General features: G+C 42.6%; 2 protein-coding genes across 3 annotated transcripts; one reads left to right on the forward strand and one right to left on the reverse strand.

The window, feature by feature from the left end:
• Window positions 1-753: 753 nt before the first annotated feature.
• uap1 (UDP-N-acetylglucosamine pyrophosphorylase 1) lies at window positions 754-11862 on the reverse strand. Of its 2 annotated transcripts, XM_083969554.1 has the most exons (11): window positions 11757-11862; window positions 10450-10764; window positions 9072-9276; window positions 7887-8062; window positions 7618-7790; window positions 5136-5329; window positions 4909-5049; window positions 2891-3079; window positions 2567-2608; window positions 1526-1592; window positions 754-1411 (listed from the first exon to the last, which is right to left on the reverse strand). In XM_083969554.1, the coding sequence occupies exons 2-11, from the start codon at window positions 10724-10726 to the stop codon at window positions 1319-1321; spliced, it is 1557 nt and encodes a 518-aa protein (XP_083825680.1). In that variant the 5' UTR covers window positions 10727-10764; window positions 11757-11862; the 3' UTR covers window positions 754-1318. The 2 variants fall into 2 exon arrangements, with proteins under 2 accessions (XP_083825680.1, XP_083825681.1); XM_083969555.1 differs by lacking the exon at window positions 2567-2608.
• A 1141-nt stretch (window positions 11863-13003) lies between these two features.
• On the forward strand, window positions 13004-19164 carry ubxn6 (UBX domain protein 6). The gene is made up of 11 exons (XM_083970271.1): window positions 13004-13165; window positions 13658-13815; window positions 14761-14825; window positions 14949-15077; window positions 15207-15304; window positions 15463-15538; window positions 15652-15736; window positions 15857-16076; window positions 16458-16588; window positions 16678-16826; window positions 17328-19164. Exons 1-11 carry the CDS (start codon window positions 13083-13085, stop codon window positions 17451-17453), a joined length of 1320 nt encoding a protein of 439 aa, XP_083826397.1. The 5' UTR covers window positions 13004-13082; the 3' UTR covers window positions 17454-19164.
• Window positions 19165-20396: the final 1232 nt, after the last annotated feature.

Raw genomic sequence — 20396 nt, forward strand, 5'->3', positions numbered from 1 at the left:
TTCCACTAGAACCACCACGAGGTTGTCTTTCGTGGTTTTGAATGTGTTAAATGTCTCGACACCTTTGGAATTTCCATTGAATCTCTGGTAGCAGTCATGGTTCCCTCTGGATGAATCGGAATAACTTCACAGATTCTCTGACTTTACATGTAGGGCCATCACCAGGTTCAAATTAAAAATTTTAAATTTGTTGATGTTGTTTTACCTGCTAAACATCAACATGTTAACATTATCACTGTGAGCATTCAGATTTGCTATACTTAAAAGTTGCTAGCATGACTGCAGGGTCTTGTCTGCAGAAGTTCATATTCAGATTTCACAGATGCTTTTAAAGCATCTGTACAAAGATGGTTATACAAACTAGGACGCCATTAACGCAAGTGTTTTCCTGCTAAAAAGTAAACATACTGCAGTCTTTCACATCATAATGCCGTTATGGAGCTGGAGAGTTAGAAAGAAAACGAGTCACAAAGGAGCCACAAAGCATATTTCCTGAATAGCTGCAACAGCGTTGCATGCTCTGGCCCATCTTAAACATAAACCATGTGCTGGAAACTCTGATTCAAGACACCGGGAGCTATAATGCAAAAAACACACCCTGCAGACACAGGCAAGTGAAACTCGCACATTCACATATTGCAGGCTGGTTTGTCATAGAACACACTCAAACACACATGACAAAATTGTTTTGTTTTGTTTTCAAGCAGGAGATTTCTTTAATAAAGATGATAGAAATCATAGCTTATTTTAAAGCTAACATCTAACCATCTGTGATTACAAGCAGAAAAGAAGCAAATATTATAAATACCCCCCACAGCCCATACCATGTACCTAGATTACATGCTAATAAGAAACCGCGCACTCATCCTTTCAGCTCAGTCCAAAAGTGTATAAAAATCACCAGGTAAAATGAGCAGATGGTCATTCCCACCTATAAAGCATCTATCAGTACATATAAAAATAAGTCTCATGAGGAAAATAAATAGATGCACCTTTAAGACTGCTTCATCCAGTCAGTAGGGATTTCGTCCTTCATCTCGTGCTGTGTTCAAGTGCTCTCCAAAACAAATATTGACTATGAATGACACACATACATACTTTACATACAAGTAAAGAACATTTGGAGCTGAAAAATAAATGAACTTTATCGTTCATTCATTTCAGACGTGACAGCCTCTCTCTCTTGAACACATGCACACGACATTTGTTATTGCACAGCGATGATGTCACAGTTTCTCCCTACAAATGATGAGAGACAAAGGGAGGTAGATCTTTGGGTTGTCCCTCTCTCTCTCTCTTTCTCTCTCCTCTTCATCGTCTAAACTCCGTTCTTCACCAGCTCGTGGACTCCGCCCTCGTCGATCGTCAGGGTTGGATGAAACTCTTTTCCCTTCACCAACTCTTCAAGGCCCTTAAAGAATAAGAGAGGTACTTGTTAGTGGGTGTACAGATAATTTCAGGTTTAAAGCAGGGGCAGAACAACATCTGGAGTTTCTATCTTAAACATCAGGCATTGGTTCCTTACCTCTCCCCCGTAGGACACCAGTGGGGAGATCTCACATTTGATTGGCAGGTCTGTTCCATCCTTCAAGCTGCGTTGGAAAAGGACAAAATCGGGGAGGATCGGAAGATAAAAAGAAACAGAATGAATGATTGTCTCCTGAAAAAAGTAGAGGGACTGTAGCTGAGAGAAGCAGCTGTGAGTCCTTGACACAGCTGTTCTTTCACTGCGGCTTGTGATTAGAGTTCAAAGGCAGAGAATCAGAGCTTCATCATTCCCAAAACACGACCAGTGATTAGTCCTCTGACCCGTAAGAGACTTCCTCTAGAAGAAAACAGATGAACGACAGGCAACGTGCACTCATCTCCACCCAGCGGTGCCACATTGCTGTCACTCAGGTTGTTTCTTTCTAGAAAATCATCACAGACGACAATCACTAGTCACACATCAGATGTTTCAGGTGTTCTGCTGAGCAGCTGCCCACAGCAGCTGTATCGTGAGAATAAAGGAGAAGCTGAATGATTAGGGGAGAAGCACACACCTTTCAAGAGCCTGGATAACATTCATGGGCACCATGAATGTTGCTGAAGCACATGCACATTTGTTTCAGCTTTAAAAACAAGCAGATGGACTCAAACTCAAAAGGCAAACTGGCAAGCAATGATCAGTTGCCCTCGTCGCGCACAAATCCACAGGTCCATCATCCGAGAGAGAGAGAGAGAGGGAGAGCTGTTGCTGTTCCTTGTAAAGTACGACTAAAGCCCTTTACCCAGCATGCAATAACATATCTGTATTAGTAGCAACCCGCTGAGGGGAAAATGATCTGTCAGCAGGTCATTATGACTGTTCATCATCTGACCAGGACACTAAGAGCACTGCGCTTTCAGTCGTCTAAACTGATCCTTGCTGTCGTTCCCTTCATCACAACAGACCCTATATTCAGAGGTAATGAAGGGAAGTGGACGTCAAGGATCAGAATTAGTGTTAACACGTACGAGAGAGAGGGGAAAAAGAGAGCCAAAAAACCCCATCACCATGCACTCAGTACTGCAGGGGAATAATTACTTTCTGTTGCCATCATCTGTGACACTGCCTGCTGCTCCGTCTCTGGAAACATTGCACGGGACACACAGGAGCAAGACCAAGCACGAGAGAAAGGGAAGTGAGTGTGTGATGCTAAAAGAAAATGATGTCTCCAATACAAACAACAACAACAACAACAACAAAAAGCCAATGCATGTAAGTTTGTACACAAAGTATAGAGAGTGTTTGAAAGGTAGGAACCCATTTGTGTTCTCATGCTAAAACATGGAGAATGTTTGTCTTGTGAAGTGACGTGACACATGACATGCATACTGGTGTATATTTTCATGGCCGGCTTGTGGTCACCTGGGTATGGCAGGCACGCGTCTGCCGTTCTCGTCGATGAAGTGGCCGCCAGCGTTGAGCACCCAGCGGTGGTGCAGGGACATGAGGGCGTGTCTGGCTGTGGTGGGTGTGTCCTTTCCGTCCTGACTGTCTGCATTCTTCAGCGGGGAGAACTCGTCCTCCCTCAGCACTTCGTACACGACGAACGTCCTGTTGGAAGCACGGGGGCATACATCGCATCAGCAAAAGAGTGCAGAGAGCAGAGAGGACAAGCTACATTATAATATCTCTGGAGGAAGCTTGTCAAGTCTTAAGTTTTGCTGCTTTTCTCTGTTTTATATCATTGATTGTAAACAAAGTGTCTTGTCACTTTCAAGGAACTTACAACTTTGGGAGTCAAATTGTTTATATACACCAAAAGATTAAGTGTTGATCCATGCTTCTACACAGGTTAGTGGACCCATTACCTGACCCAGTATCACCACTGACAGGCTCTTTAGTCCCCACTTGCTCAAGTGGGACAGATTTGAGGTACGAGGTCATTTTTACACTAAATTCTGTCCAGGGGGAAGAGATGGTTAGCCCTGAAGCCTGTAGTGTTATCCTCTTATTTAATTGCATTCATTGTCTTCATTGCATTCACTGTTATTTATCATCCTTGTTACTGATTGGAGTATGTGTTATGCATGTGTCTGTCTCTTCTTGTCTTGTTGCAAAACTAATTGCCCTTTTGGCCACAAATAAAAGTTGAAGTTGAAGTAAGAATGACAGGTTTCAGGTAAGATTAAGTGAAGAAAACATTCCTGGCACTGTTAAATCAATAAACAGACAATGAGTGCTGAGGTAAACCCTCAGGTATTCATGACGTGACAATCTAAAAATAAACAATTCATTCAGCCTTAATGTTTCACGTTTCATCCGAAGTTGCAAACCATGGATCCATGGACGAATGGATGAGAAAGCTGGATACTGTGTTCAAAGACCTTTCATTTTTACAGAGGCTGTACTCGGCTGACTTCATGCTACTAGCTATATTAGCCTTACTATACAACTAATAATAACTGATGTATTAATGACGTCTATAGAACTCTGTTGTAATGACGTTTCTGAGCCAGTGTGCATCACATGATCCTGTAAAGCTGAATGTGCCCGGAGATGGATACACACTCATCACGCCACGTGCTCTGTTACGCAATAAAGAGTCACAAATGAAACATTACATAGTTGAAGCTGTGGAAATGTGCATTATCAACACTTTGCTGTCGAACAGCAACAAAATATTCAAAACCTTGCGACTACGACACACGTAATATATGGCACATGTGGCCACAAAACAGAGCGAGGGAGTGCAGACCAAACAGTGCTGAGAGAGAGAGAGAGAGAGAGAGAGAGAGAGAGAGAGAACAGAAAACAGTAGGACCTTCTTTAAAATCAGGCTGCTAAAGTGAGTCAGCCCATCTGGATTCTGCTAGGAGCTGCCAGTCCAGGCACGACTGTAATCCATCTCCAAAGCAACACCAAAAACTATTTCTCATCTTCGCGACTTTGAAATATGGCAAATAAACCTCGAAGGAAGCTGGACATGTCTGCAGTGTTTTTCCATCAGTCAATCATTACAGGAATCCTTTCATTAGATGTAAAGTTCTATTAGCGGCGGCGTGACTCAAAGATGATGTCATGTAACACTGGAGGAGGTGGAATGAGTGAACAGCTCATAAACCTCCGTCCTCCTGCAGAGAGCTTGGCAGGCCCCGGTCTGCTGGACCAGACCTCGGAGCGATGCCATGACTGAGGCTGACGGATAGGGATGGGGACTGGAAAAAAAAAAAAAAACGGGGGTTGGTTCAGGCGGTGGAGGGACAGATCGAGGACCAGTCAAACCCCGAGCTCAGAGGCCAGGAGAGCATGAGCAATTCACTCATTGGTGGAATTCTTATAATTTTACGGGCTTTTAGTTTGTGGTGCGATGCCATCGACTGACACCGTCACACACACACGCACTCTGTGCTCTCTGTGGAAAAAAATGCACTGTAACTCACTTGGCGAACTGGAAGATGTCAAAGACAAACTTTTCCATTTTAATCCCATTCGGTTTGTCTGGTTTGATCAGCTGACCCTGGGCATCCACGTATGGGATCTTCTTCTGGGCCACGTGGTGCTGCAGCTTTGGCTCGTATTTCCTAATGGATTAAAATTAAATTAAAAATTAAAAATGGCTGTACATTTATTATATAATGATGTTGGGTTAGTCCTGCGTTTGTCTTACTGCACAATGTCTCTGAGGAAGGAGAAGCTGAAGAAGTGATTGGCCACGTTTCCTGCGTTGAACATCAGCCGACCGTCGGCGCTGCGTTTCTCCGCGGTTGCCAGGGTGATCTCGCTGTACTCCACCACCTGGTAACGGCCGTCCACCTTGCAGACCACACCCACTGCTTCTGTTGGATTGGTTTTCTCCACCACCTGGAAGATTGTGGTCAGAAGAAGATTTTTTGTAACTGCAGCTACAAGGACGGCTGAATTATTCACGTGAATAACTGATTTATTGAAATAGGACTTTGCTCTTAAAAACCTTCCACTTTCTATTGCCAGTAAGTTGAAGCCTGCAGTAAATGAAGAAAAAAAAAACCCTCTCCCCATCTGTTGGTTCCTAATGACAGAGTGGCGTCCTGATGAAGGGTTTGGTGAGCGGGGTGGGGTGAGGGGTAGGAGCTGGTGGTGAAGCCACATGAACTGTAGTGGAGCTTAGTAATTTATGATGGGAGGGTGGGACTGTGCTCTGATCTGATCCTTCCATCTCTGCTCCACCGCACAACTCGTAATGTCGAGCAGGAGCAGGGTCTGGATGATCCTCGGTTGCATATTTCAGTATATTCTGTTTTAGTTGGAAAAAAATTGAGAATACCCAGTATGATAAAAAATGTATTTCAGTGTGGTGCTGCGATGAAATGCTGTGCTCAGACACAGCCCGTCTGAGTTAGAGGAAGTTCAGGCTCATTTCTCTCTGCGTATTATACAGAGACATGACCCGACCGACGTGGGATTGGTTAAGAAGAGAGCAAAGCTGTGACAGGCTGCACTGAGTAAAACCTGGAAACTTGATTTGGTACTTTGATGGAGTTGCCATGGCATAAAAATGTATTTCAAAACCTATGCAGGAGAATCTGACAGCAGCAGTTACTCACAGATGTCGCATCACGAGATCTTAAACAACATATTTTCTATGCCTATGCGCAATCACTCATTTGGTTATGAGTCAACAAAGGCATGTTTCCTAATGGCTGCACGTCTGCTCTTTATGGTTTACTGAGTCTTGTTAATTGGATTCCCTACCAGTGGAAACCCCTGGCAACAACAACTCAAACAGCCTTTACAGCAGTTTACCTAGTGACGTCAGGGGCCAACACACATTTTTAAAGTGCCATTACAAATTTTCATGATCTTGTTGCAGGATCACATGGAATCCTTCTACATTATGTTGCGTTGTACTTTATTAATTATATAATAGAACACAAAATGTTTCTTTATCCATCCTTAATTTCTGCTTTTTTCCCTTCAATATGCTCATGGAACTACAGATGCCAATTTCTGCTACTAAGTGTTTAATTTTTTTTTTTTAACCCAAGTAAAAGATCTAAATCACAACAAAGGACAAAGTGTGTCTCAACAGTGGATTTCCTCTTCTAACGTATCTCAAACTGATGGACGTGTTCTGTGAGTTGCTTTTTAGCTATTAACTCCTTGTCCAGTATGTTGGCCGCACTGATGTGCCTAGCTAAACTAAGGAAACTAAGAGCAGTTATAATCAATCATGAGGACCGTTTGTTTGCCAGTGGAGAGGTTTCCAGTTCGACCACTGTGCCCTGAAAAAAGCCCTTTTCCTTCCCCCAAAATGAGAGTACACTCTGTCCAAAGCAACTGTTTAGGAAAAAAGTGTCATCTCCTCAAAAACACTCGTGTTATCTGAGACTGTGATGAAAAGTGGAGGAAGACTCTGGGCTCAACCCTCAAAATTTCCTAGAAAGCTGTAATGAATTTATTGCTCGCAAAAGACCACAGGAGACAACGTGGCCTGTGTCGCCACCGAGTGGTGAGCTGCGGAAGTGTCGACACTCGACGGTTAAACTGTTTGGACAGCGATCTGACCACACCCTTTACAGGACATCACAAATTTGAAAGACGGGAATCTACACCCGTCACTTTGGCGCGTTCCTGGAATTTAAAATATAGACCGGCTGGACCGCATTCAACCTCCATTCAGATTTGACTGCCACTTGTAAAGCTATTAACCACTTACAACACACGTGTCAGGGACTAATATGCATGTTTCTCTGCCTTGATTGAGAGATGGTTGCGTGCATGCCTGCAATATTACCATAACTTCCTTGTCTGATAAAAGATAAGTCTGAGTTTATCAGCGATACAAGCGAGTTCATTGTATCAAGCAACTTTATGGCAGGAATACGGTAAGTTTGCTACTGTGTCAAGTCAACCTTTGTTAATCTTGGTTTTCTTAAGACGAGCCATCTGATGTGACGAAGACTTTTACTGCCATGTACAACACAACTAAGACCAGTGTAATCGGAAAAGTGTTGATGAATGAATCAATCTCTGATGATTCAGTTTCATGCCTAACTAACTAACACTGTGGTTCATCTCTAGACTCTTTAGAAATCCCTACAGTGCAACAGAGACCGGACATGAGGTGAATAAAGACGGCTACAGACAAAAAGGCATGAAGTGTGACCAACCTTAGCTCCACAGTCCGCTCCCTTCTGCACACAGAAACCAATGAAGGAGGGGTCTGCCACTTTGACCAGGATGTTATCCACACAATACACATGGATGAACTCAACCCCCCTCTGTGCCATGTCTTCTATGATGCCCTGGTTCCCCAGAGCTCTGTAAAGACCCCCATTTCCATCTGAAAATGCAAGCACAGGCAGACTTGTTGGAAACATTTGAAACTCCGCTTAGCAAATGAGAAGTTCTGATCACACATCCCAAGTAGGGAGCTTACCGGGGGCCATGGAGAGCTTTCCTTTGCTCTCCAGGATGATCTTGCCCTTGTAGTCCATGGCTGGAAGCATGCCCTGCTGGAAGAAGATGATGTTGTTCTGGTCTAAGCCAAAGTTGCTACGTTGTGAGAAGAACTCCTTTGTGGACTCCATCGTCCTCCCGCTGGTCATGATGTACCTGAAGGCAACAGAAAAGGAGGTCACATAACCCTGTGATTCTTGCATTATTTTTTTTCTATCTTTTATTTATTACATATACTATATATTGTTATTATTGCACACAGGCACACTGATACCACAACTTTTGGTGTGTCTTGTTTTGCATATTTTCCTACCGCTGTGACACCGCTGTTTGAATTTCCCCCCTGGGGGATTAATAAAGTCCTTTTCTATTCTACACTATTCTCTATTTGTTTCTATATCATTTATACAACGATAAAACAGGCAGTTGAAGGAAAAGTTGGATGTATGCTTCGGAAAACCCTTTCAAATAAATAAAAATCTTCTTTAGGGCAAGGGCAAGGGCAATTTTATTTGTAAAGCCCGTTTTTACAAACAGTTTGTCTCAAAGGGCTTTACATGGCATCACAACAACATCCTCTGCCCTTAGACCCTCACATCGACTGAGGGAAAAATTGGAGAAACCTCAGGGTGAGCAACAGAGGAGGGATCCCTCACCCAGGACGGGCAGACGTGCAATAGATGTTGTTACAGACAACATCACAAAATCACAAACTTAGAGCCCAGCTGGCACCACCCAAACCCAGAGACATAAAACGCTGACGTACATGAAAGACAATAAAAAACAAACAAACAATCTGCCCGGAAACGGAGACTTACTGAAGGAGTGTCCCTCTCCTAATTCTGACATAACCTTCATTTACTGTTGAACCACAACAACATTGTTATAAAGACTCACTTCGCTGACTTCCTGGTATCTCTATCTTACAAAATTCCCCCGCTCCACAGGGCATTAATCCTGTTCCAGTAACACAACTTCCTTAATGAAGCTCCCTTTGATGCTGACAGTGATTTGGCCCAGATAGTCAAATGTATTTTGGCTCTCGTGTAGACAGTATTTAGTAGCATATATCTATTTGTTTTTCTCCAACAATGCAGCGGGGCTCAGCTGAATCTTAAACTAAAACACCTCAGTCATCATCTCAAAACGTGAAATGATGTCTTACCAAGGAATACAGCACTTGGTTTTGTGCCTCTGCTCCGCCAGCTGTTGCAGCTTCAGAATGCGTTCAGCCTGGATCTGAAAGAGGGTTTTATGGGATGGCAGCCCCACGTCGTACATGCCTTTGGGGTACGAGACCCCCAGTCTGGTGCCTTGGCCTCCAGCCAGCAGCAGGACGGCCACTTTACTCTGAGAGATGCATTGAAGACCTGGAGGGCCACAGAGCAGAACAGTTTGAACGGTCATAAATGTTTAGGAAAAAAAGTGTGTGAAAGTGACACATATCTATATCTGTGTAACAGATACGATGGAATATGATCCAAGTTTACAACCACAGTATCTAATCTCCAGTGATCGCTATCATGCATTTTTATTGCCTTTTGTCATAACATGTTAAATAACAACAAATTCAACCAAAACAATGTTGATAATAATTATTCATAAGAATCAATGAGGAACTGCTCAACAGTTTATCACCAGTCTAGTCCTCGTGGACTCTGGATATATGAGATATATATGAGATATTAAATTAGCCCTTAAGTAAACTCCATATCTCTGGTCCAATGGGTCAATGATAATAACGGTTTATCATACATAAACTGCAGATACGTGACTTAATATCTGCACTCATTTTACTTTGTGCGTGGTAAGAGACAAGGTTTATACCCTTGTACTGGGCAGGCCTGCTAGACTTTGTGACTATTCTACCAAATCTACAAACACACACACTCACACACCACACCCTGCACACAAATTTGGTCCCAACAAAGCAGGATGACCTCATGATGAGGGTCAAGCAGCAACGCTATTTACGTCAGACTCAGATCAAAACCAGATGTTGTCGACGGCCCACCTCCACTGTCATCCTCCCCCTGGAAATAAAACCCAACACACTCACTAAATGGCTAGACCCCCACTGCAAGGGGGATTGCGCAAGAGCATAATGAATAACACAATATGCCACATTCATATTTCAAATCCACGCAGGAGAGTGAAACTGGGAATAGTTAGTGAGTTTCAGCAACAGAGAGTAAATAGGGGAGTTTCTGGTGCTGCTAGGACTTTCAGCTATTAGATAAGGACTTATAGAGGAGCTGGGAATACCACTGGAGGTCAACCCTATAATTAAAATTATCAGAGTGCTCACACACCCACCGCAACATCATGCCATGTGATGTTTTAATCCCTTCCAAGCTTCCCAGGCAGATACCAGGAAATATTTTCTCTTTCTTACCTGAAAGACTGCGCCGGCACATCCTGTTTAACCACTGTTAATAATTCAAAACACTCTCACAGTGCTGATCGACTCACACTGTAATAAATGTTCAGTAACTGTAAGAATAAACATTTTTGGGGTCAGAAAAACTTTTGATGGAGCTCACCAGCTAATTCCCAGTCTTTGAGACTCTCTCTGTCCCTCGTCACACTCCCCAGCACCTCCCGGGGCACTGCCTCCATGCGGAAGTCCATCTTCTCCTGTTTGCTGCTGCTGGATGTCTCCATGGCGTTCTTGAAGAAGCCATTTATCTCTTTAAAGTCCATCCCCTGCAGGTCCTGGGTCAGCTCGGCCTGCTCCTCGGGGCTCAGTTCACCCAAGAACTGCAGGAGGTGAGACTGGCCGGCTTCAGCCAACCTCTGGGTGAGTTTGCTGAGGTCCATGATTGACAGTGAATTTGATTAACTCTGCGACTGCCGCACTGAAACAGAAATGGGAAAAAAAACAAAGTAAGAACAAGAGGAAGAAATGAAACTGGTAACAACAAAGTATTAAACGGGGCCACCGTCTCAAATATCATGTCCTCAGGCAGGTTTTGGGAAAACTACATGAAATGAGGACACATTTACTTGAAAGTCATTCATGGCTTTATTGTTATTGAGGGAGGAAACTGAGTAAGTTCAGTCACAATGGAAGGAATTCTCGGGTCAGAGATTTAAACCTGGCACCTGGCCTGAATGAAGTTAATATTATTTGTTTGGTGCTTAATCAAAATCTGTATGAATGGGTGGGGTTCCTCTGCTGAAAATCTGACTCATGATGACCTTAGCATGACACAACCACTGACATTACAATACACCAGTCTGTGATAACAACAAACCATGACTTCACTATGGAAACTATAGGATTGGTGAAACTACTCTCTTCTGAACCAACACCCACAATGAGCAGCCTGCTAGACCAGGAAATCATCACATCAGTGCCGGAGGGAGACCGTCACCTCGAGGCTCTGTAAAGGATGCTGAAGGCTGCTTTCACATTCTCCTCTAAGTGGGAACTGTCAGACATAAGCATGAAATATCCCCCTGTATAGTTATAATTATAAAAGTCACATTTTCGTGTCACAGGCTGCTTTGTGAACACAGGGTTTTGGAGATGGAGCTGCTCTCCTCACCAAAACACAGCAAGGTAGGACTCGATCAACAGGAAATCTACACATTTAACGCAGTTAAAGAGATGCCCCGCTGCTACTGAGCTCTCCTGCCCCGGACACAGCTCTCCTGCTGCTGTGTATCGTCAGGCTGGGGTACATGCTGGGTAGCTACATGTGTCAGTCGCCGCTGTGTCCAGTCGGAGCAGCAGCAGCAGGCTGACAGCACCAGCAACCAGAGAGCAGTTAGCAGCAGCTAGCCGGCTAGCTGTGAGCTCAATAAAAACATTAAAGAAACAATGAATTAAACATTAAACTCTCACCTCTCGTAGGCGCTCCTCTGAGGCTGGAGACCATTAAAGCCAGTTGCGGTGTGGTTGGTTAGTTGTACTGGTTACGACGCGCCTCCCACCCGGACTACACCTCCGGCTACGTCACGTTGACGTGGCACTAGCGGCTGTGTTCTGTGTTCTGTGTTCTGGTGCTGCGTTCACTTGGCCCTCGTAAATCTCATTAGTTACGGTGTCGGAGGGAAATTTGTCTGCTGTGTGAACAATAAATAAATAAATAAATGTGGTTTAAAAATAAAAAACAATAGCTCCCAGGTCATGTGACCTATTAAACCCAAAACCAAGTGCAGGACAGTAGAGTTACACGTACCTCTTTTTTTATTGCATTTTAACACTCCCCATATTTTTTTTTACATTGCATTTCATACTGTAAATATTAGCGTTTTCAACTAAGCAAGACATTATTAGATTTAGACTTGGCTAAAAGACTCTCCTGCACTGTCTGTTTTTTCTTGTCTCTCATACAGGACTCAGTAAGTACCACCCATGGATAATACATCCATGGTACCACCCCCCTCCTCTGTTCAGTGAGAGAACAGCCTGATGTTTTAAAAGTACATACCTGAGTATTGCACTTAGGTATTCTTCTTACAGTATTTACTCCACTCCACAGCTAATAATTGTATGAGTGATGTATTCTGAAGTCAAAAACTTATTTTGTTTATAGTTTTCACTGCAACAACCATCAACCATGATGTAGAAGACAAACAAAACCAAAGAAATAGAATAGAAAAAAGTTGAAAAGTTTGATTAAAGTAGTGGTTTCCTGGATTTATGTCACTATTGTCTGCATTACAAAACTGTCTTTTCAAATGATATTGGTGGCATCAGTATGATTTGTCCTCCTTTTTCCTAAGGATCTATGGAGGGGGGTGATTGGAAATCCATTGTATCCTGTCATCAGAAATGTTCTGGTTAGTCATAGGTGTTGAGGAAATTTTAGGAAAGTCTTTATCTTTTTTTTTTTTGCCAAAAAGGTAAGACCAGTGACGAAAATATTATTTTAAAAAATCATTAAGCTGTCCTTTGTTATTATTATTTTTGTTATAGCTAATATCTTAAATGATTACGTTTTCTAAGTTTAAATGTCAGAAAAATAAATCATTTGACAGCTCCAAAACCAAAACCTGTCATGTGTCAGTGCTGCCGTCGGCCACACGGGGGCGACACCACCATCTGTGAGGCGGAAGCAGTTTGTCACCGAGCAGAGGCAGTTTTTGTTTTGGTCCTCCTCCTCCTAGCTCAGGCTGGCTAGGTGCTCTGTCTTCACGGCCACATTTACACCCACAGCTGTCGGAAATGAAGAAGTTTTTTGATGACTTTAAGAAAGACATTAAATTCAAGTCGGCGGGACCTGGGAAGAAGCTGACAGAAGACACCGGGCAAGTGACAAAGATGTTTATTCCTCATCAGCCTAACTAACGCTAACTACAGACAGCCACACAGCTAGCTGGCTAAGCTAAACTAAACTGAGTCAACTGAGAGACAGCCGCTGGTCATTAATGGTCACTGGGTGGCTACAAGCACGTATGAAAACTGGAACAATGTTGACCAGTGGTTTCACTGTGAGTGTGTGTGTGTGTGTGCGCAGATATATTATGTAACAGCAGTCAGCCCACGTTCAGAGGCGTCCAGCTAATTTCAGAGCAGCTAGCGGCTAATCCTTGAACAAGATTATAGGGACTGTGGTGCTTCTTGTGATGTTGACCTCACCAGCCAGGATCAAACAGCTCCAGAGATAACCTGGTGTCTGTGTCAGTGACAGAGAGCCGGGGTTGTAGCTCCAGTATGGGGAGGGGAGGGGGAGTTTTAAGGGCCAGTATGCCTCACCTCTTCTCTTATTGACGCCTCTGCTCTCATAAAACACTCCACAGCACCAAACCCGAGGCGTTGCAGAGCAGCTCCAGTGGCAAACACAACCGCCATGCTCCCAGCGAAGGAGCACAGAGAGCTGGGGCCGCAGCTCTGGCCCGGATCGAGCAGCAGCCCCGGCCCAAGGTGCACACCTCTCAGGACGCCATCAGGAACCAGGGTGAGACCGGCTGATGATGCACAAGTGTCTGACCTGAATCACCCCGGGCGGTGGCTGCTCACACCTAAAACTCATACTTTGAGTAATGTTGCTACGTTTAAGTCATTACATGCAATTCTGGTTAGTGGTTTGGCCTTTGGTGCCTCTTTCAGATAAGTGCACAGGGTCGTTGGATGGGTTGTTAAATGTGCTTTGAAGAAAATACATAATTATTTAGGACAACTTCAATAACCTGCATTACCTGCTTTACACAGTGACTGTGTGACCGGGACACATTTTGCCCTTGCTCTCCACTTCAGGCTGCAAAAATGCAAAGAATTAAAGAGGAACTATGCAGGATTTCTATCTTAACTATGCTACATTTTTTTTTACCTTAATTAAACAGCTTTGGAGTAATTGTGATGGTTTAATAAATCACTTGTAACTTGTTACAGGAAGAATGTGTCTCTGAGCTGAAAACCAACCTTGTAACATCAGCGCCGCCGCCCCTGTGTCCCAGTTTTTGTCTCAGCGGGCACCATGACACAAACGCCCCCGTAACTTGTAATCTCTTGTTTAAGACAGATAAGACTACACAAATATATATCTAATGTTATGTACCCCTCTGTTGATTGATTTCTCACCAGCATCGTTGTAAACAAATGCACATGGCCAGGAGGAGGGTTAGCAAAACAACAGAAAAGCCACCAGACTTACATTGTTCCTCTTTAACCCCTTTGCTTTGTGTGTTGTCTGACATTATTTAAGATGTCTAAACTATCAAATTGATGGAGAATGGTTATGGCTGCTGAGCTGCATTCGAATGTGTTAGTGGATAATAGCCTATAGAGTCATTGTAGTTGTATAGTATCTGTGGTCATCTTTTCAGGCTGATTGATGAGAGTTTGATAAAAGAATCAACTCAATTTATAACTGCTTATCATACACGTCTGTGTTATCTCATAGTTAAAAGGGAACTGCAGGCAGAGGCAGCTGCTCAAGCTGGAAAAGAAAAGGCAGATGCAGCAGAGGTATGTAAGATACTGATTTATTTGGTGAAATCAAGGTCTTTAAAATGACACATTTAAAGATTATATACCTACAGTGACAAGTATTTAGTCTGATGATACCAGTGAATGGCAATTTCTCTCCAGGGATCCAAAGTGCCAGTGACAGATCCCTCCTGTCTCTCAGTGTCAGGTGTGTATTTCACCTGTCCCCTAACAGGAGCCACTTTAACCAAGAGTGAGAGGGAAGTACACATTAAAGAGGCCATTTTAATGGTACGTCCAAACATAGCATCACTTGTTCTTGTTTTAGTTTGAACTGGAATGCGCTTTAGTTTGTATGAGATGAAATGATAATCTCAGCTGGTGCTGTTGATAAAACACTCACTCTGTTTGCACTGGTAGAGGTTCGAGGAGGATGCAGTCGAGGCCTCTGTTATGATGATGCACACATTTAACAAAGACAAAGACAAAGTGAAGGCTGCTGTGGACATTATAAGCAAGTAAGACATATGACAGATTATGTTATTATGTACAACTAAGACTGACTCTGATTTTGTTGATCTGTTTCTTAACTGATCCGTCAGAGTTCAGTCTCTATGTCAACTTAATATTCCCAAAAATCCTGTTATTTCACATGTGTTCATTGTTTTGTCAACAGATATGTGGAAAATATATGTAAGTGTCCCATGGAGGAGAAGTACAGGAAGATTAAACTCAGCAACAAGGTGTTTCAGGTATGTATGTAAGTAACTAGACTCAGATTTTTTTTAAAACAATTTAATGGGGAAAGATGAAGAAGATTTTTTGCATTTCTTTTAGCTCATTTCTCCTTTTGTTTTTATTTCAGGAGAAACTACGTAGTGTGGAGGGCAGTAGAGAGTTCCTGGAGGCCCTGGGCTTCATAAGTGTCACATTTCCTGTAGACGGTCAAGGTGAATTAATAAATAAATGATGATGCTTTTGATAAATATCTGCCAGTGGCTTTTCACCTATATATCACAGTTAAAAAAAAATCAACCTGACAAACACAATCATCCTTTCCTGGAGTTCAGAGGAGGAAGAGGAGTTCCTGGTGTTACCGGAGCAGAGCCCTGACGCCCTGGAGCTGATGAAGGAGCGGAGGGATCGACTGCAGCGAGGAGAGCCGGTCAGAGCTCAGCTGGACAGGCAGTCTCAAGCTTTCAGACCGACGACCGACGCCCAGCGCTTCGAGCTGCCGCCAGAGTTCTACAACCTGACGACAGAGGAGTTGAAGAAGGAGCAACAGCAGAGGTACAGACCCCCCCCGCTGTTTAACATGTGCTCCAGATACACGAGTAAACAGACTGGATTCATAGCTTATGTCAAATAAGCAAAGTCTGCTGATGAAGGACGGTTTAAAGACTGCATTGCAACACATTTGTGCCAATAGGTGAAGGCTAAAACAAAATCTTTTGGTTCAGTTGTTCACTATGCATTGTTTTGCCATAAGAAAACTACAAAACTACAATCATGTCTGATTCTGGCCAAAAAATACCTACGTAAGTATGCATCACATCCACCTCCTATTACCATGGTCTGTTAGTGTTTGTCCATCAGCAGATTCTGTCCTGTCAGTGAGCCTGCACTCAACACCCAGTGTGTTTTGTTTTGTTTGTGTGTGGTTTTTTTTAGGAGTGATTTAGTGGAGAAAAACGCCATGCTGCGCACAAAAGCCATGAGGGAGAAAGAGGAGCAGAGGGAGAGAAGGAAATACAACTACACCCTGCTCAGGATCAGACTGCCAGATGGAAACCTGCTGCAAGGTAAGAAAACGTACTTTAATCAATATTATTACTATTGTTAGCCCTCATTCGTATGCCAGTGAGTCAGTGAACACTCGTTGTGACCCTAGGGACTTTCTATGCGTGGGATCGGCTGCCTGTGTTGTTTGGATTTGTGCGGGAGTCCCTGGTGGACGGGTGGCAGCCCTTTGAGCTCATCGCTCCTGGAGGACAGAAACTAGAGGAGGCTGAAGAAGTCGCTCTCGCAGAAAGAAACTTGGTGAGTTGAAACAGCATGCGGGTCATGAAACTGGCCTCTCAAAATAGTCACAGATTGTTGGACAGGCTCACGTGTCCCTCTAGTATTATGAACATGGACATTGCAGTTTTGACTGTTTTTATTCAGTACAATATGCTGTACACGGTGTCTTGCTGCTGCTTACTAGAGCTACAGATGTGTATTTATGCGCCACTAAAAGTAGTCCCAACACATGCACTTTGAGCAGTGTTTGCTAATACAGTGGCTGTAAGAACAATTTAGACCACCTTTTATGATCCATATCCTTTGTAGGGACAAATGAGTTTGACAGCACATTATTGGTTTTGGTCATTTATGAAAATATAACTGTCAGATTTGTCATTTGAAAATGTATCTTATAATATTTCACATATTGTATATTGAACACCTTTTGGCCCTGATGATTAGTGCCAGTCATTTGTCTATCAAAGTATTTAAATGTCTGTGTGTTTTCCTTTTTGTGTGTTGGTTTGTTTTTCTTAGGTCCCTGCAGCTCTGCTCACCTTCGCCTGGGATGCAGCCGTGCAGGCGGATATTGCAGCCGCAGGTGGAAAGAGCCCCTCCCTTCTCAAACCGGAGCTTGTTGAAACCATTCGGACCCTGAACTGAGCAGACGTACTCTTGTCCCTGAACTCTCCCCGCTGCCCTACAGCCTGGCTCTTCACAGCTGACATCGCTCCTTTGCAAACAACTAGTGATGAGTGTGTGTTTTTTTTTTTTTTTTTTTACAAATGCTAACTTGAGTCATTAGCAGTGATAGACTTAGGGGCAACTACACCCTAAATGCGCTTGTTCTGCTGAGCACCCCCCGCCCCCTTCTGTCTTCGCTGTGGGGGCTGTGTCTCCCTGAAATCTGTCTCAGCGACATATTCTGTTTAAAGAAGCACTACTAACAGATTTAAGGAGAAAGCAAGTGGCAAGTGTTGTTTTGTGATGCATCCTGAATGTACATGCTGTGTCGTCAACAGGCCTGACAGTCCTCTGTGCTCTACCCTGCAGTCAACCAGTCAGTCAGGTGTGTACTTCATGTGGCATGTTGAGAGACCCTGTTTAAACTGTGTCACCACTTCCTTCTTCTGTTTTTATTTCCAAGTAAACGGTCTACTTTTCTTACACACAAATGACATGTACGCCTCTAATTGCACAGTCACATAGATTCAAATCAAGAATAGTCAGAGCGAGTGAAGCTGGTCAGATACTGTTGTTGATTTGTGTATTGATTAAGTATCCCTGCACCTACAGTAGCTCCTAGGTGTCAGTGCACTGGCTTTACTGACAACTTGAAATGCTTAAGGTTTCGTTTGGCAGTGTTCAAGGTTAACCAAGTGTTAAATGTTTCATCTGACGGTCAACTGGTCTGATTTTGATCCGAGTCTGGCTCCGTGACCATAAACATACATAAGCTTTTGATTCTTGTTTGTCTTCTGCTCTGCAGCAGCCTTGCACTCTTTAGTATTGTACAACAAATGGGCTTCTGTGGCTGCCCTGATAATCAAAAGGTGAAATATAAAGACTTTTCTGTGTATAAGCACAAGCCCAGATATGAATCATAAGTCAAACATTGTTTTCTGGTTAATTTGACTTGGTCCAAAGCAAATATTTACAGTTCTAATAGACTCTTAGAAATGTGCTGTCAATTCTAATACCAAAATACTTAATTATGTTTTATTTTTAAACACTAGGTGTATATATTGTGCCCTAAATGTGACATAGCAGCTACTAAATTATAAGGGTTTGCTGCAGAAACGTAATGTACCCAACTTGCTCTGGCATTTCGTGTTGAGATGATTCAGTTCCACATTTTTCCTGACAACCGTGTCATTGAAGGTAAATGCATTTGTTTTGGTGGTGGTATAACTGTGTAAGAACATCCACCAGGCTAATGTGTCTCTCCTGCCTGTGGTTGGTTAAGACGACAACAACCTACCTCTCACCACTCATCTAATACATCCCAAGTCAAAGTTGTAGGATTTTGCTAGTGTGTGTTTACCCCTTACCACCTTAAATGTGCATCAGGTTCAGTTGCACAGCAAAAACACAACGCGTAACTTCTGCGTGCGAACAAGCTTCATCTCAAGTATTGGTTTCATGCAGAATTTGATACACTCCCAGCATTTGTAAGGCCATGTCAACAACGTTTCTGTAGTCCACAGGCTTTCAATGAAGGATCGAAGTGTTTTATCGGCATTGTAACATTGTTGAAAAGTAATTAGAGCAGTCATGTCCTGTCCAGATGTTGAGTTGTGTTCTGTTGCTTTTTAACCTGCCTGTAATTAAAAAAATGCTTGCACTGCATCATATTTTTTGTTTAATAAACATTTATGAGGCAAGGCTGTTTATTTTCAACTACTGACACATGACATTCTGTGTATTATACAACAACCAATACAATGCTGAATTGTGTAAAACGCTTTATTGAACAAAACTCAAAATCTTTAAAACAAAGAAATTAAACAGTTGAGGCTTACATGGATCTTGAATGTCAACATGTATGTTTAATGTTTGTGTTTCTACTCATCAGCAGAAAAAATCACCATGAATCTTGGTGGAGATGGTGTGTTCAGGTGTGATCACATCTGTCTAGCTGCCTTAGCAGTAAATTACAGGACAACCCCTCTCAGCATGTCAAAACTTTAAAATACTTTGGGAAAGTGCAGATTTTTTTTTTTTTTTTTTTAATTAGGTTTTTGGGGGAGCACTACCTAGTACTCAAAATATCTGGAATAAGTGTCCAGTAGGTCAACTGGTCAAGATGTGAGTTTAACATGTAAAGAGTCAAGTGTCCCATAAAAATATATATCTATATCGGTATATAGATAGAGGTTTAACATGAGCAGTTGTTTCAAGGAAAAATCTTAAATCCCTATAATTTGTGACCATGTCCTTCCAAGGACATTTAGAAGAAAGTTACCTCAAAAACAAATTGTGAAATTTACAATAAATTGCAATCGATTTAGGCCACACTCAAGCCCTATATTGCCATGAAGATGCCATTACCAAATAAATATAAAAAAGCCATAGTAGATCCACTGATATGTTTAGCCACTGCTGAACGGATTGCTGTATGGTATTGACTAAACAGTACAGATTCTGATAAGAAATATTAGCCTGTTTGAATGATGATGGTGTCAAACTAGCAGAGGCACCAAGAGGAAGGGGTGAGGAATGAATGGAAGATAAAAGTGCAGTACTTTTATTCATGTTTAATGAATTTTATCCTGTTCAAGTATTCTTGAAAATACACAAAATACATATTTATAAAACACCAACACTGGATCTAACTGTACAAGTACAGATCTAGCAACTACACCAGTGAGTTGTCAGAATTAGAAATTGCAGAATAAATGCACCCACTGAAATCATAGGGAAATATACAGATGGACTTTGAGCCTCTCATTTCCCACCTCTAATTTCTGGTTAACTATATACATTTAGAGCACAAGAAATCCACATCATGAATTCAACATTTCAAAACCATGAGTAATGCCGTTCATCATTTCTTGGATGCTTCTTCTCGTGAATGTTAGGCATTGCAATTCTGCTCTTCCTCGC

The sequence above is a fragment of the Trachurus trachurus genome, assembly GCF_905171665.1.
Source record: "Trachurus trachurus genome assembly, chromosome: 4".
NCBI classification, from domain to species: domain Eukaryota; kingdom Metazoa; phylum Chordata; class Actinopteri; order Carangiformes; family Carangidae; genus Trachurus; species Trachurus trachurus.

Bases quoted from the DNA above. Each gene is read 5' to 3' on its own strand.
- uap1 (XM_083969554.1), bottom strand. From the start codon at position 10,726: ATGGACCTCAGCAAACTCACCCAGAGGTTGGCTGAAGCCGGCCAGTCT. The intron at 9,277-10,449 runs GTGAGCTCCATC...GTGGCCCTCCAG, and splicing joins CAAAGACTGGGAATTAGCTG to GTCTTCAATGCATCTCTCAG. The intron at 5,050-5,135 runs GTAAGACAAACG...TTAATCCATTAG, and splicing joins TTCCTCAGAGACATTGTGCA to GAAATACGAGCCAAAGCTGC.
- ubxn6 (XM_083970271.1), top strand. From the start codon at position 13,083: ATGAAGAAGTTTTTTGATGACTTTAAGAAAGACATTAAATTCAAGTCG. The intron at 15,305-15,462 runs GTAAGACATATG...TTTTGTCAACAG, and splicing joins GCTGTGGACATTATAAGCAA to ATATGTGGAAAATATATGTA. The intron at 16,589-16,677 runs GTAAGAAAACGT...TTGTGACCCTAG, and splicing joins AGATGGAAACCTGCTGCAAG to GGACTTTCTATGCGTGGGAT.